The sequence below is a fragment of the Bombyx mori genome, chromosome 11 (genome assembly GCF_030269925.1).
Source record: "Bombyx mori chromosome 11, ASM3026992v2".
NCBI classification, from domain to species: domain Eukaryota; kingdom Metazoa; phylum Arthropoda; class Insecta; order Lepidoptera; family Bombycidae; genus Bombyx; species Bombyx mori.
The window spans coordinates 2,038,571-2,056,084 of record NC_085117.1 but is presented as its reverse complement, the minus strand read 5'-3'; the positions used below and the strand labels follow the sequence as shown (position 1 = coordinate 2,056,084).

General features: G+C 38.1%; 2 protein-coding genes across 3 annotated transcripts; one reads left to right on the top strand and one right to left on the bottom strand.

Annotated features, from left to right (window-relative positions):
- The first annotated feature begins 62 nt into the window (after nucleotides 1-62).
- Nucleotides 63-3,093, top strand: LOC105842001 (uncharacterized). Its single transcript, XM_012692370.4, has one exon. It carries the CDS (start codon nucleotides 894-896, stop codon nucleotides 1,668-1,670), a length of 777 nt encoding a protein of 258 aa, XP_012547824.1. The 5' UTR covers nucleotides 63-893; the 3' UTR covers nucleotides 1,671-3,093.
- Nucleotides 3,094-4,947: 1,854 nt separating this feature from the next.
- Nucleotides 4,948-16,836, bottom strand: LOC101741474 (zinc finger protein 43). 2 transcript variants are annotated; one of them, XM_012692292.4, is made up of 9 exons: nucleotides 16,551-16,836; nucleotides 15,280-15,390; nucleotides 13,959-14,480; nucleotides 13,142-13,344; nucleotides 12,159-12,266; nucleotides 11,434-11,655; nucleotides 10,184-10,295; nucleotides 9,137-9,241; nucleotides 4,948-8,334 (listed from the first exon to the last, which is right to left on the bottom strand). In XM_012692292.4, the coding sequence occupies exons 1-9, from the start codon at nucleotides 16,680-16,682 to the stop codon at nucleotides 8,167-8,169; spliced, it is 1,683 nt and encodes a 560-aa protein (XP_012547746.1). In that variant the 5' UTR covers nucleotides 16,683-16,836; the 3' UTR covers nucleotides 4,948-8,166. The 2 variants fall into 2 exon arrangements, with proteins under 2 accessions (XP_012547746.1, XP_012547759.1); XM_012692305.4 differs by lacking the exon at nucleotides 4,948-8,334 and having other exon boundaries at nucleotides 9,171-9,558.
- Nucleotides 16,837-17,514: the final 678 nt, after the last annotated feature.

Genomic DNA, 17,514 nt, shown 5'->3' with positions numbered 1-17,514 from the left:
TCATTTACCTGTTTGTATGAAATACAAATTTCATGCTTAATTGAAGACGACTATTTAGGTATCCTTGGTAACTGCATAGTTGCAATTAAGAAAGTGAGTTTTGAAATAATAATAATAACATTTATTAAACAACCAGTAAAAATCACGTCTTTACGGATCCATCAGGTCCAATAACCTTTGAATTAGACACCTTCAGCTCTAACACTAGGAGCAGGCTCAGAGAACTAGGCAAAGAGTTCGACGTGCAACTTAACCTAAAATCAGCCCGCTGAATTTCCTGGCGGATCTTCTCAGTGAGTCACGATTCCGATCCAGTGGTAGATTCTGCGAAGCATTGTTCTTGTTAGCGCAAGTGTTAGCAAATTCTCTCTAGTTACTTTGCTGTGACTGTGCTTGCGACTGGTGCTTGAGAGACCTAAAACCACCGAGAGTGAATTCGGGGGATCCAACAAGATATGCTTTGGGTGGACGCAGACGGCGGCTTAGCGTTGCCCCGTCGTGGTTAGGCAAAGGCACAGAATACGCTTAATAATATAGACCACTTTTCTTTTAATTCAAACGACTTGGTAGAAACTGCGTAATAAAATACACTAAAACAGATTTGATTACTTATTACTATTAAAAATCGATTTCCAGATTCTTGATAAAAACATCTTCAATTCACAGTTCATGTAGAGCTAATATCGATACATCAAATTCAGTTCAGTAGGTAGTAGTCAGATTTACAAAAAAAAGTAATGCAATCTTGTCTATGATTAGAAATGGCGACCAAATTCTCGTATTGTTTGCGTTTATATATTTTTAACGTAAATAAACAAAAACTTTCACTAGAAACATACTGACAAAGCAACGAATAGTATTAAATAGAGTTAGTTTACATTTTAAGACATTAAATGATGAATATAAACGTGTACGATGTGTCGTCAATTCAGATGTCGATACAACAGCCTCAGCAGGCTCCTGCGCCTCCCCCAGCGCCGCAGCCCGAGCCCCAAGCCCACGGGGACACGTCCACTAACCAGCCAGAGCCTCCGCCGCCTGCACCGGACGAACAAAAGCCAGCAGTCGGCAAGAAAAAAAAAGAGGCGATCGATGGCCAAGCCCGCGAACTCATTTATAAGGTCATAAAATTTTTCGAAAGCGAAAAACAGAACAGAGGCTACGCTTTCCCAGTCGAAAATGTCGTGAAGCGAGCGTGTGCCGCGACCGGACTGTCCGAGAGCACTATTAAAAGGATAAAACGCGACGGTTTGCGCGCGGAAGCGACTCAAACGCGAATGACCGGACCCAAGAAAAGAAGAGTGAGAAAGACCAAGGTACAATTAGATTATTTCCAGCTGTGCGCCTTAAGAAGCATCGTCAATGGTTACTCGATGCGTAAGGAAGTACCTACGCTCGGTAAGATTCTGGCTGCTGCCAAACACGAGTTAAACTATTGCGGCGGCAAAGAATCTTTAAGATTGATATTACTAAATAAGCTAGGTATTAAATTTAAGAAGTGCGAAAAGAAGAATAAAAAGCCCCCGGAACAGCCGCCCGTGCAGCCACAGGTGCAGCCGATACAAAACATGATGCCACAACAACAGATGCAAACTTACAAACCGATAGATACGCAGTGCGTTGTCTACACTCACAATATGATGCCTCAAGTGCCACCCGTCTCATATTAGATCTGGTATAAACCTGGATTAGCGTTTTGGATGATTGTTTTGCTCAAAATGGTACAACTGTCACCTCATCTTAACAGTAAATTCAATCAGGCTTTTGCTTGAACGTTTTGCCATTTGATCCCAGAGGTGTACTGGTACAAATTGCATGCGAACCTTGTTGATGCAAATTCAATTCATAAAAATGGTCATCCCAAAATGTAACAAAAGTTATTTTTCATAAGCTTAACAACAGTAGTCCTACCCTAAATATTATTGATTTGATTCAGAAAATGCACTTTTAAAATTGGCAATATCACAAGTTTTCAGAGGGCATAATCAAATTTGTGTTTAAAGGGAAAGGGTAGTCCAACGGAGTTGAGATTGAAGATTTATCCTCTCAAAATTGACTGTCAGACATTCATGAAATAGTGATAGAACCAGTTTAATATGTAATTATGTTAGCTTCAGTTACCTTAGAAATTTGTCAGAACCGAACTGGAATTTCCAAGTTATAAATAGAAGTTTTTTTTTGACAAATTTTATTTTAACGATAATCAGATTTTTAATTTGAGCATTAGTTTAAATAGGCGTTGAATGCTAATCTAATTTTTATAAAACTAATATTGTGACGAAAGCGTTTTGTATAAAGTATTCTTAATTACATTAAAGGGTTTTTAGCTAGAAACAGGTTTATATTAAAGTCGTGCGGTACCGTTTTTGGACCAGGAATGTTGTTGAAAGAGGGGGTTAGGTTCTACGAATGAATTAACAAAATGTAGTATAGTAAATGCAGCTTAATGTGGCCCGATTCTTATGACTCTCTCATCACGGCAGAATGCTAAAGGTTCGTCGAACAAGGGACATCACGAATTGCCTACTGTAATTGCCTTTATTCCCACTTAACTCCGTCCATTGTACGACGACCAGGAAATCTTGAAATCATGGAGATTCTAGTGCCAGATGATCATGCAATTATCACATACAAATGACTACTTAACTAAAGTAGATTTCACATTCGTGGTTTAATCATCTTGATATTGTTGATTATTCTACCGATATCTATAACATTGAAGAATACGCTTAGATTGACATGACTACCATGGATCAATCCTATGTACCTTGGACTTGCACGTTTGCGACCTAAAATGAATATTGTCAAGGCAGTCTTTACACCGGGATAATGGGGCCTCCATAACTATGAAATGAGGGAAAGCTTTTTATTAACAATATGCAAAAGGATTGATAATGAACTGCACCATTTCCCAATTGATAACAATCGGTTATCATTTGAGTATTTAGCAAAAATCTGGGTGCCCCGTTGATCTCGGGCCTTCATCGGCCAATGGAAGGCAAGGGGCCCCCGAGTATTGTAATATAGTTATATTTATAAGGCTGATCAAATTATTATTAATGTATTTTTAACGGAATAAAAACAATAAGTTTATTTATCATGTTTTATTGTTAGCACTCCCATTGAAGTCTTTGACGAGGTTTGAAAGTCTATTTGGTTTAAGCGACAGTTCGCTTAATACGCCAAAATTTATCTTTGTAATTAAAGATCCGTTTTATTTATACCAAACTAGCGACCCGCCCTCGCTTCGCTTCGGAAACTGTAATTTATTATTGATTTCTCCACTATTTAATGGATGTTATTATACATATAAATTTTCCTCTTCAATCACTATCTATTAAAAAAAACTGCATCAAAATCCGTAGTTTTAAAGATTTAAGCATACATAGGGACAGAGAAAGCGACTTTGTTTTATACTATGTAGTTATATAGCATTAACAGTTTGAGGTTTTTAATTGAACTTCAATCAAGTTTGCTCCGCTCATATACATAGTTGAAGTTTTTTTCCAAATTTTAAACTGTTAATGGCTATCGTGTAAAGTTGAAAAAATGTCGCTTAAACCAAATAGCCTTTAGCCTCTCGATCTACTTATAAGAGAATGTGTGTTTGTATGTATGTTCACCTAAAACTGGAACCGTTAGCCCAATTGATGTGAAACTTTGCCACAATATGTTAAGGTCGACATGATGGCTTCGACAAAACATTAATTATATTAGTGCCGGATAGATGGTGCTGATGGCAGGGATTTGTATCTTTTGGACTATGATCGAATTGATATGAATTCTTGTATATATATTTTAATTGGTTAGATGGGTGGACAAGCTCACAGCCCACCTGGTGTTATGTGGTTACTGGAGCCCATAAACATCTACAACGTAAATGCGCCACCCACCTTGTGATATAAGTTCTAAGGTCTTAGTATAGTTATGTACGCATGCATTAGAACACCAATTAAAATAGTTGGATTTCTTTAATTAAATTAATAAAACTTTGGATCGTAGATCCACAATAAAAGTTCACTTAAATTTGTATGCAGTAAAAACAGCGCCCCTAGCGGCAAAGGTAGGCAAGCGTTCCAACTCCGTACAAATTTAAGTTAACTTTTACGATATCGAGAGCGTTAAAAAACAAGTACTAAGCACCCAGTAAATCAGTTTTCGGTGCTTATGGTTTTTATTTATGTAGGAACAGAATGTATGGATGTATGGAGCACGTTTGAGTGAGAGAGATAGGAGATTTCGTATTAGAAGGTAAGAGAGACGGCGAATGAATGTTTGACGTATAGTTTTGTTTTAAGCGAGCGGAGGAATGAGTATTTATGTAACATTTTAGAATAAATATTTTTGTACTGATGACTTTTTTATTTTCAAGTGACATTTTAATTTATTCCATCATACCCTTTTTCTGATGAAAGAACCTAAATAAATACTGGTGGTAGAAACTCTTGTGAGTCCGCGCGGGTAAGTACCACCGTCCTGGCTATTTCTGCCGTGAAGCAGTAATGCGTTTCGGTTTGAAGGGTGGGGCAGCCGTTGTAACTATAATTGAGACCTTAGAACTTATATCTCAAGGTGGGTGGCGCATTTACGTTGTAGATGTCCATGGGCTCCAGTAACCACTTAACACCAGGTGGGCTGTGAACTCGTCCACTCATCTAAGCAATAAAAAAAAAAAATATTGTGCAATTAAACTTTATGTTTAAGCATTAAGGTTTATAATAAACTGAAGCCGTTAACATTATTAAACTTTTTTCTAAGAAATGATGTCTGCAAACGTGGCCACTTGAGCGTCTTATTTTTTTTCCTGATCCTTAATCTAGTACTATTATTGATCGAAGGAGGAATGAGGGACGCCACGGCGAACTGACGTAGTGTAACTCGGATCATTAAATACACTTTTTTATATTTTATTTACTTTGCTATAATAAAGACTAAATAAAAATCAAGTTCGTGTGAAGCCACCAACTGTTTTATTGGTCCAAATCGAATAGACGATCCCACATTTATTTATATTTTACACTCATGTGATGCATAATTAAATTTCACATTTTGGATACGAATTCAATGTTCGCACAACAATTCAGAGTATTTTTTATTAAAACAACTTTAAATTTTTAATAAAAAGTTTATTATTGTCATTATATTCTTTCTAAAAATGCATTGCATATCGATGCTTGAAAGGCAAACGTGACTAAGCGACAATGCGTGAACCTTACAGTAGACTAATTTAAAGTTGAAATTAATTTAAAATATACATGAGAAATACCTGAAAAAAATTATATTTTAACGAATCTAGCTGTAGGATTGAAATGATTTTAATAGACCTAGAAATATATATTTTTTTGCGCATCGAATATGGTTATTGCCTGTCATTTATGTACAAAGCAGTTATTGTCGCTTAGTCACGTTTGCCTTTCAAGCGTCGATAATCAGAATTATTGACTATCAATACATCAGAAATAATATAAAGACAATCACAAGACAGAGATTAAAACCAAGGAAAATGCCAGAATCATAGTATTCAAACAGTATTTTGCACGGAATAGATAAATAAGGTTGGAATGGTAATGTAGGCGGGGCAAGCGTGCCACAGTTATGATTCTACAAACATAACTCGACCGATTCTTTCATTCACCGGGTTTAGTGCGCTTCGGACTACTTTGGCGAACAGATCTCCGCTTTATAATGCCGTGTTGTGCAATTATAACTTGTAAAACAAAAAGTCAGACCTCAAGTATAGAGCGAGGAGGTATATATTTCGATCGGTAAGTCGAAATTACCATTTAATTACAATATTATTTGTCTAAAACATAAAAATATAGTGAGCATTATGAAATTCCAAACATTAACAATATTATTGCAACAAGTTATAAATAGCATACATTGCGCGATGTGTACTCGCCCAATGCACGCAGTGACCAAGTCAGCTTCCAATGTACTACATGCATTGCGTTCTCTACACTTCAATCTTTGAAATTTCGGCCTTTGTCCTGATTGGACGGCGCTAGTTTGTCGATAGTGAGGTGACCATGTGGTGAAATAAAATCATCGACAGAATTCTCGACTATATTTACATTTGACATGGATAATTTTTGTATTATTTTATATTTAATTAATGATACCTAGTATATTCTTACTGAGACGTATTTTGAGTAAAATAAATATGTATTATTATTATTGAATTATTATCATTGAATTAATGTGAAGGTATAATATAAAGAGACATGTAGACCTCTCATTTACGGCTATTTACTATATTGTCTAAGATTTATTAAAATATAAGTAAAATGCTATTTGACTTATGCATTAAATTAAAAATTTTAGGTTTCCTAAAGAACCTAACGCCAGGGAACAATGGATTGACGTGACAGGTAGAGGAAGCTGGAGACAAAGACGAGTATTTGCTCTAAACATTTTACTGAAAATGATTTTACTATAAAACACTTTGTTTTGAAAAATTCATTCGCAATTAATAGCAAGCGCCAACTGCTTAACAAATACGTTTTATTCCAGGGACAGTGATTATTTGTAATTAATAAAAGTAAAATAGTTTTTTTTCAATATTTATTTCGTGTTTCATTTTTCCCCTTTCATTCATCAGATAATTTATCGTTAAAGAATATCGATTTTATCAAGCACTAGCGTGTATGAACATTTTTATTGCCTTTTTGCGTGTGTGAGTGTGTATGCGTGTGTGAGTGTGTGAGCCTACAGGAGTTTTGTGCTAGTTTGCGAACGAATATCTGTCCTGAGATTTATGTGTGGGTGTTTTTGTTGTGTGCGAAATACTTGTAATGACAGTATGTGTATGTGTAGAAATTAAAATAGTGGGGATGAAGCGGCGACACTGGTTCTAATACAAAATTAGAGCAAAGGCCTTTCCAACCTTATTTATCTATTCCGTGGTATTTTGAATGCAGCTTAATTACATAAAAACCATAATTCGTTTTTATTTTTTTAAATGAACCATTTATGAATCCATCAAACATTCTTGTATCTTCCAATCGCCAAGCCAACTTTAATAACATTAGAAACTATCTGGCGTTCGAATAAATGTCAATAGCTTGTGACGTCATACTTGTGTTGGTAATCTGTGGTTAGAATCAAATGACGTCACCAGGGGGACTTATTGGCGGAAACACGAGGAGTGAAGTTGTGTGATTTATTTTGTCTATTTAGTGTTTCTTCAGGTTTAAATATGTAATAACGGTGGTTTATTAACTATTTAGTATCTGTGAAAGTGCACAAATGTAGTAAATAGTAATTGACCACCATTTTACTGAGATTATGTTATCCCATATCATCTCCTCTCATTTCATTTAATTTCATCCCAGTTGATTAATGTCTCAAATAAATCATCTTCATTTCATTTCATTTCACTCTATATTATCATTTTTCATAATAATAATATAAATTAAAATTAGACATGATTTAAAGGTCTTAGTTACCAGGCCACAAAATCCCTTAAAAAATGACATCACCAGCGTGGGCTTAGTTATGGAGCATTTGCGCGGCAATTTCGAAAATCAAGACCAAACTGCTCCACTCTTTTCTTGACTGGTAATTCATGTCGACGGGTGAAAGGCTATTTGGTTTAAGCGACATTTTTGCAACTTTACAGAATCGCGCGCCATTTAAAGTTTCATATTTGGAAAAATCATCATAACAAAAACACTTCTTCAGCTATTTCAATGAGGTAAACATAATTGAAGTTTAATTCAAAACATCGATACTAATCTATACAAATAAATAGAATTGGAGTGTCTGTTTGTAATAATAAAATAACCATTTTTACTAAATGCGTAAGAAGGGATACACAGTAAATATACCAAAATCACGTTTTTATTTTTATTTTGTCTGTCTGTCTGTTTGTTCCTGCTAATTTCTGGATCGGCTGGACCGATTTTGACGGGACTTTCACTGATAGGTAACTAATGATATAAGGAGTAGCTTGAGCTACTTTTTTAGACTAGCTTCACTCCGCAGTGTCGCCCGCGGTACGACAATAACCGCGGGTAACATCTAGGGTCTCAGCCAGTACCAAATAAACAGCATATTTAATTAATTACAAAGATGAATGTCGCTTGAAGCTTTAGTCTTTCATCCATCGATTTGGGCGTCGAAACTTCGCTCCGGAACAACAGATGGCGCTAGGCGACGACGACATCACGCCATCTGGTGGACGGGGATCTGTAGAGGCATTACGTGTTTGTGTTGCGATTTCATGTGCGTGTGCATGGCGGTGCTTTGGGCGAACGCGGCGGTACAGTGCGGGCATTTGTACGGTCTCTCTCCGGTGTGTGTCCTCCTGTGATTGGTTAGAATTCTGTTCGTCTGAAAACGTGAACATAACTATTAACTTTTTCTTTTTCTCTGCCTATTCGCTTGGTGGTCTAAGAGGCAATTTCAGCTAGACGGGTAGGTGAGCTCACGGACTCAATCTGATAAGCTTCACCCCTCGATATGTTTGTATGAGATTTCTACAATTCAACTCAAGAAAGAGAATTTTAAAGATACTTCATAATTAGACTTCCAATAAATGTGCTCCTCAATTCGACTGTTTTTTTAATGGGTGATTTGGATATAATATATATAACGCGGTACAAAGTGATTTAGCCCAAAATGTGATTTTTTTTATTGCTTAAATGGATGGACGAGCTCACAGCCCACCTGGTGTTAAGTGGTTACTGGAGCCCATAGACATCTACAACGTAAATGCGCCACCCACCTTAAGATACAAGTTTTAAGGTCTCAAGTATAGTTACAACGGCCCTTCAAGCCGAAACGCATTACTGCTTCACGGTAGAAATAGGCAGGGTGGTAGTATCTACCAGTGCGGACTCAGAAGACGTCCTACCACCAGTAATTACGCAAATTAAATTTTTTGGAGGTTTTGATTTTTATTACACGTTATGTTATTCCTTCACCGTGGAAGTCAATCGTGAACATTTGTTAAGTACGTATTTCATTAGAAAAATTGGTACCCGCCTGCGGGATTCGAACACCGTTGCATCGCTACATACGAATGCACCGGACGTCTTATCCTTTAGGCCACGACGATGTCTTACGACATTTCCGCTTTCATTTGTCGACCTAATGAGGAATAAGAGTCGTAAAGTAGGTGATTGGAACTCACGCTAAAGCCGCGGCCGCATATATCGCAGATCTTGTTTTTGGGCAAAGTTTGTTTGTCGTGAACGAACTCTTTGTGTTTCCTGGCCGCGTAGCCGGTGACGAAGAGCTGGAATGGCGAGAAATCTCTTCTTTTTTTTCCACCTTATCTCACTAGGTGGGGTCGGCACAGCTAATTTTTCTTTTCCATTCTCTTCTATCAGCCGTCATTTCAACGCTCTCTCTCTCTTTCTCTCTCTCTCTCATATCGTCATTCACACACTCCATCCATGTCTTCTTCGGTCGACCTCGTCCCCCTCTACCATTTCCATACATTTCCTAGTCGCATGCATCTTCTCCCTACGTATCACACGTCCATACCACGCCAAAGTGACTCGAGTATCGTTCCGATTCGTCTCTGCCAGAGTCTATTAGATATTCCGGTACCTTAGTAATAACAGAAATCGACATAATTACGTCAGTGCGCAGCGTAGGGTACCGGTGACCTGCATGGCAGTCAAAGGGCTAAGTGCTTCGAACCCATCTGGGTGTAACGGGATGTTCAGCGCAAGATGCGAGGTTTAAATCTAAGTTGTCTTGGATCAGCTGCTAAGATTGATGTTGCCCATCCGGGTATTCCAATTATCATTTTTATTGCTTAGTTGTCTAAAAAAGGCCTCGGCTCACTAGTGCTCCCTACTGTTAAACGGTTACTAGAGCCCATATACATAGACAGGATAAATCCCGCCACTGACGAGCTGCGTTACTACCATTAGGGACTAGACTGCTCACTCAACATTAACGATTACCGTTCCTTCATCGATGACTGAACGACCTCACGGTCCACTTGGTGTTAAATTTAGCTTAGGACATGAGGTGGAAATCTCCGTTTTATTGGCTTAGAGTCCGTCTTCGAAGCCTGCTCGCATGACTGCTTCACGGAATGATGGTGATACCAACACGTGTGGTATTACATCCTACCACCAGGGTATAACGGTACACTAATACTTAGGGAGCGTGGAAGCTCCACCCAATTCCTTCGGTAGGCACCAGGACCTTATCTAACAATTACCTTGTTACAAAGCTGACAATAGTGCTTCGTGTCCTTGGAATGGAACAGCCTGTAGTGATTGTTCATGTAGTTCGTACGCGTGAAGACTTTTCCGCATTCGGGGCACGGTATCCTGCGGGTGACCGAAATGGATTTGGCATCAAACTGTGGCGACTAGAATGTCGTCACAATAAACAATTATTTTCTTCTTATGAGTTTAGTCTTTCTGTGAAGATCTGTCCGCTGCGAAGTGGACCGCCTGTTGGATGCTACCTAAAGCTCTCCTAATATCCGACCATCTTGTGTTTGGCGCGTCTTCCCTCCACTTGACCAAGAATCAGAAGCTTTTCACGACTGTGTCTTGGAGATCGCATGATACGCCCGACACAAGCCGAGTGTTCGATCTTGACAAATTGTGGAGAACTACCTTGTGTTGCGACTATAGGCATTGCGCTTGGCGAAATTATTCAGTCTAGCCTTACTACGCAACGCTGAATTTCTTTGACAATTCATAAAATAATCCCTAATAACATATACATTAGACGTATTTTTAATTATCGATCGCAGCATTACTTTTCTTCCAAGCCGAGAGTTGAGTAAGAGAACATAGATGTCAGTTCTCAACTGTAAAGAAGAGTAACGAAGGCAAGATCGATTTTCGTAATAACTGGAAACTAAACACGCACGGTCATCCAGCGCCGAATTAGGATTCCTTGTATTACGGGCACCAGAGACGGACATAAATTTTTTTTTTTTTTTTATTGTCTTTGTAGGCAGACGAACATACGGCTTACCTGATGGTAAGTGGTCACCGTCACTCATGGACGTCAGCGATGCCAGGTGTAAAGCCAAGCCGCTGCCTACCATACCCATATACGTTTAAATGTATACATATCGACGCTTAAAAGGCAAACGTGACTAAGCGACAATAACTGCTTTGTACATAAATGACAGGCATAACCATATTCGATGCGCAAAAAAATATATTTCTAGACCTATTAAAATCATTTCAATCCTACAGCTGGATTCGTTAAAACAAATTTTGTTTTCAGGTATTTCAACTTTAAATTAGTCTACTGTAAAGTTCACACATTGTCGCTTAGTCACGTTTGCCTTTCAAGCGTCGATATATAGATAGTAAACAACCAAACGAAGAGCAAAAAAACCTGTTCATCACACGAATATTAGCCCGATGCGGGAATCGGTGAAATTGTGATGATGCGTTTCATCTAGCCAATTCAATTTAAATCCCATAGACACACCAAACTCACCTTACTTTCTTTTTCGGGGTATGCCTGACCGACTGTTTCAAATGCTTCCTGTATTTGTAGACGCTTGGGTACTGTCTATCGCACTCGACGCAGTACGAGGCGTCCCTATTGTAGGCCCCGTTCATGAGGTGAGGATGGACAGTCCGCAGGTGAACCTCCAGGGTGTGGTACAGAGAGTACTGACGGCCGCAGACCTCGCATTTGGCTGGTAAATGGTTCCTCCTGTTTCGTTAAAGCGATAATAGATGGCACTTTGATAAAAAAAAAGGTTTTGAGGGTAGTTCAGTTTTTTATAGCAAAAATCTCTCTCAAATACATCAGAATCTGCGTCAACACTAGGTAAGTACGTCACCTTGAGACATGAGGTTTGAGTCTCAATTAGAAAGGGCTGGCACGATTGCCGAGATTCCAAGCAATCACCAGCAGGGTGATAGTAAAAAGAAGATGAAGGGATCATCTCAAACAAGTTCTAAGACTAATGCCCATCGAACATGCTAATATACTGCTATAAACACCCGGCAAACCATGGGTACGATGATCAGGCCTATTTTGCCGTAAAGCTGTCATGCCGGACGAGATAGCCGTCGTCGCTTGAGATTTCGAACTTATTTCTCAAGTTAGACGGTGCCATTCACGTTATGATATCCATGGATTCCAGTATCCGCTGAGCTCCAGACGAACTGTGACTTGTCTCCTTAAGGACTGCAAAGCTACAACAAGCTCACCTCATATGACTTTCTAGGACGCGCTTCTTGTAAAAACCTTTGCCGCAATGATCACATACCAGCTTCTCGTGTTTGCTTTTGTAATGCTGACTGAACTCCCTTAGTGTTCTGCGGCAAAACGAGATAGTTGTTTAGCGTACATTGCGCGTTAAGGAAGCGAACGTTTGTCGGCATGTTTTCACGAAATTTCCAATGCTTGGTGCGGGTCCGGGCGATAATAATGGCATATCACAACTTTGGATAGAGACAATTGGCTAATTTCGATTTGTTAGAGCGTTCTCTGTGGCACATTGTATATGAGAGATAATGTTGTGTGACTGTGAAAGTTCACTTAACATCAACGGAGTCGTGAGTAGTCTGAATAAGGTGGGCAGCAGCCTGACTGTGCCTCTAGCTGACTTTTACTAGAAACGGTAACCACTCATCATCATGGGCCGTAAACCGTCATTTGCCTACCAGGGAAATAAAAAATAAATAAAAAAGTTAATATTTGTTGTTGCGTCAACATCGGCTAAGGTCTTTGAACTCCGCATAACTGATTTCGGCTTTTGCTTACAGCGCTATCAATTTTGGGTTTTGTGATTCTATTATTGTAACTGATTAATAAAAAAAAAATATTAAATTTCGAAAAAAAAAAATACATTTCAACGCCATCTATTGATACATTTCGATAACATTTACATAAAAAGTGTCAAGAGCTCGCGCGGGTAGGTACAACCAACTAACTGTTGCTGCCGTAAAGCAGTTGTGCACTATCTAATTTGTCTCAAGGTGTACGGGTTCAGGTAAATTCTCGCATCAGACTGGCCGCTAGATGGTTTTTTTTTTTTTTTTATTGCCCTTGTAGGCAGACGAGCGGCCCACCTGATGGTGAGTGGTAACCGTCGCCCATGGACTTCAGCAATGCCAGGGGCAGAGCCAAGCCGCTGCCTACTGCTTAATACTCTCCACAAGCCTCGTTCTGGCGTCGCTTCACAACCAACCTGCTGTGGTCCCCGCACTCCTTGCACGTGAACACGCCCGTGTGCGCCCTGTTCACGTGCTTCCTTATCTCACCCAGGGACCTGTGCAGGTCGCCGCAGATGACGCACTGCAGCGCCTTCGTGTGAGTTATCCAATGCTGGGCGAGTACATCGATGGTTTGGCATTTCGTTTTGCACTCGCTGCACTTGTAGGGGCCGGTCGACTGTAAGCGACCACTGACACTGAATAACCATTTCAATAATTATTTGTCTTTTTAAGAGAAGAATGTGATTGTAGGAAACGGTTTATCGACAGACTACGTCGAGAGATATGTACTTGAAAGCTATTCTATTATTTCTTTTTATTTTTATTGCCCGTGTAGGCAGCCGAGCATACGGCCCACCTGATGGTGAGTGGCCACCGTCGATCATGGACTTCAGCAATGCCAGGGGCAGAGCCAAGCCGCTGCCTACCGTTAAGTACTCTCCACGAGCCTCTTTTGAAGAAGGATATGTCATAGCGCAAAAAAAATTGCGCAATAAAAGCTTCAAAGTCATGCATTGAATACTCTACAAATATGATAACTCTATGGGAGACTACAATTATCTCAGCGACAATCATCAGTGAGCCTGAACATAAAATACCCCCATGACAACTCCTTAAAATTCATGGTGTTTGAAAGAGTCAAATCCAAGAGTCATATCCAAGGATGAAAGGCTATTTAGTTTAAGCGACATTTCGCTTAATAAGCGACAATTATTTTTGCAAACAACATGGCGCTATCTGAAACATTAGGTTTCTTAGGACAAATAAATTTACATAAAATATGTCACTTACAGTGTTATGATGAAGAGCATTATGCCGATTCCAGTCCCTCTTATCCTTGTATCCGAGTACACAATCCTCGCACTTGTAATTCAAACGATGGAAGCTCTTATCCCTCCTTAATCTAGTGTTCAAATATTCCTCTATCTCACCGTCACTCAAGAAAACGTTCTTATAGTATTTTTTCAGGTCACCAGAATTAACTTTCTCGTTCTGCTTCGAGAAAACTGCATATTTCTCGTATTGCTTTATGGACATGGGTTTGATATCGCTCTTACTTGGCATTTTGCTGGCTCTCTGTTCGTTTTCAATTATGCTTTTCATACACGCATCATCAGCGTAGTCCTCCTCGTACGTTATAGTGTCATATTCGTCTAATTCTTCTTTTGCGGGCAGTGCGACTTCCGTTTCCGCTTCTATTTTTATCGAGTTACCTTCTTCGGTTATTTGTGCCGCTTTCTCTTCGTGTACACACTCCAGATCGTATACACTTTTGATTACGGTATCTAATTTTGATAACGGTGTCCTTGTATTCTGAAATGAATATTATATTATTGAAGTGAAACTTCTTTATCGGCGTTGGAAAAAAATTTACCGTCACATTTTTCGGTTACGCGTCACATTTTTCCGTTACGCGCCATCTTTTTTGTATTCATGTCTATGATAATAAAATCCTTTTGTTTAAACTTTATCTAATTTAACTTTTTTGTATTCATGTCTATGATAATAAAATCCTTTTGTTTAAACTTTATCTAATTTAACTTTATTTAACCAATTTCTAGAAAGTTGCATGTAGATCATTTTTCGAAAAATAAGGCCATAAAGAAGTTTCACTTCTTACGTGTGTACACTAGTACACGCACACATTTTATTACTTAAGACTGACCGATGAGGAGCTGCCCTGACTGAAGGATACGTACAATCCGCCATATCTCCACGGCACGTGTTGGTTATAGCGGATTACATAAAAATTTGAGAAAGAATTTAAAAAATACAGCTAATATTACTAACATGTTATAATTGAATATGCAATTTCGAAAAGGGCACATCTCTGAAAATGTAAAAAGTTCAGGAAGTGAAAGAAACTGATTATTTTCTAAAGCAGTGTAAAATTTAAAATAATAATTTTTGAGATATATTTTAGTGTTAATTAGCAATTGAAAATTACTGGAATTATTATAAAATGGGTGTAGGTAAGCCTCAAAACTACATGTAAGTATATGATAAAACGTATTTGACAAAATATGCGACATGTGCCCTTTTCGAAATTGCATATTCAATTACTTTACTGCTTATTATTTTATGCATTAATCATATATAGAGTTTCACTTACCAATTGGTATAAGAGAAGAGAGATTTGAGCGTTTTTAATTTGCTTCTGAAACCTCTGGATCTTCCTGAAGATTGCTGTACATTCCCAACAGAGAGCCACATCCTTATTTTCCTGAAAGAAATGTGGAACAGCATTTATCAGCTATCTTTATTTTCCACTAGCATCTATATGATATCATTTAGGCGGCAAGATAAGGCAAGCCTCCAAAAAAACCTCATTGATTTCAGAGCTCAGGATTTGCCTTTAACAGAAGACAACTTTACTTGGAGAACTAGGCATTGCTGTCGTCCATGAGCGACGGTAACCACTTACCATCAGGTGGGCTGTATGCTCATTTCCCTACACAGGCAATAAAACAAAAAGAATATAGCTACAAAATAGCTCTGAATGTAATTTTTTCTGTTAATCTTAATTGTTTAATAAAATGTATAATTTCTAATTGTTACTATACAATATCTGTAAAATCAAGAAATCTAAGCTGTATGTTCGATGTTTAATTATTTATTCAAGTTTATGCTCAATTAATATTACAATAGACATTCTTGTAAGGCATCCCCTACCAGTCGACTAAGGATGGTACATAGTCATGTGGTAGGTGCATTGCTTATTGAGAAAAGAAATGTATCCATATTAGAAATGCACGCACAATATATTTTTTTCTACCCATAGCATCACCAAGTGAGCTCTAACCTAAGAATGTTGCTAACATTAGCCCTAGGAAGAGCAGTGCTTCGCAAAATCTACTACCAGATCAAAAACGCAACCCACTGAGAAGATCCGGCGAGAACCTCAGTGGGCTGTGTCTGTGGGTTAGTTTACTCGCCCCCTTCGTCGCAAGCGATGGGAACACACAAAATACAAACATATACAAAGCCATACATGTTATAATATCAAAGCAATATTTGATGTGTGATATTTGCCTGCTCTATCATCATCAAACCTGAACCATGTCATAATGATAGTAAAAATTGCGGTACCGTTGAATCTGATGAACAGCCTGGAAGATTGCATTAAATGGCATTGGTTTGAAACAATTAAGAAGCCAATAAATAGTATACTAACTGGGTTTGATTGAATTTTGTTAGCATAACGTTCTCTTGATTTTTTATATATTATTTTAACCAGTCATTTTCAGAGTGAACCCAAAGCGAATACATTTTTTTTTATTATAATATGATATGAGAACAAAATAAAATACTGTTAGCCAATGATTAAGGGCACTGGCTGCCTGAAGCCTCTCTTATCAGAAAAAGACGAAGAATAAAACTCACAGAGGATAAACCGTCTTCTAATAAACGTAAATATAATTCAGATGTATCTCTCGAAGTGCTTGTTTGCCTATCGGTACTTAAACACCCATGGCACACTGTGTCAACTGAAATTTCTAATTTAACTGTCTTCATTTTGCTGTTAATCTACTTTGTGAAGGTGAAAACATATGGATTATCACAAAAAACATTTACTTCAGTGTAGGGACAATCGTACACAAATAATGATCTAATTTTAATAATGTATTATCTATGGAGTTACTTGACATCGATCATCGATGACACTTTGACATCGATGTTTTGTAAAGAACTTTTAACCATATTGTCTATCGATCAAGCAAAGGGGACAAACCGTATAAGGCTGACTCTTTAATTAAAAGGCTGAATTTATTAATTGTAAAGTGAAGAAATAATAAATAATCGATTCTGGATTTAGAATTAAACGAATTGAGATAAGGCTACACCGTAAGTTCTTGGACGAAATGAAATGAAATAAATAAAGTAATCATTAGTTTACCACCACCACTAAGTTTTGGCTGCCAAAAGAATAATTTAGTAAATTATTTAATTACCTCTCAGGCAAAACAAGGTTCATTTTTGGAACCAAAACTGTAAATAAATACATCCTAATTTTTAGATAATTATATGATTCATCTATGTTCAATATTGCTGAGTCTGTGCCCAAAGTAAAACAGCTGTTAGATATTTTTCAATTCGTTTATAATGGATTTTTACTAGTGGTAGGACCTCTTGAGAATCCGCACGGGTAGGTACCACCACTCTGCCTATTTCTGCCGTGAAGCAGTAATACCTTTCGGTTTGAAGGGTAGAGCCGCCGTTGTAACTATGCTCTTGTGAGACCTTAGAACTAACGTCTCGGGGTGGGTGGCGACATTTACGTTGTAGATTTATGGGCTTATAACCCCTTTCCTTTTTTTATAAGGAAAAATTGTACCAAAAAAAAATG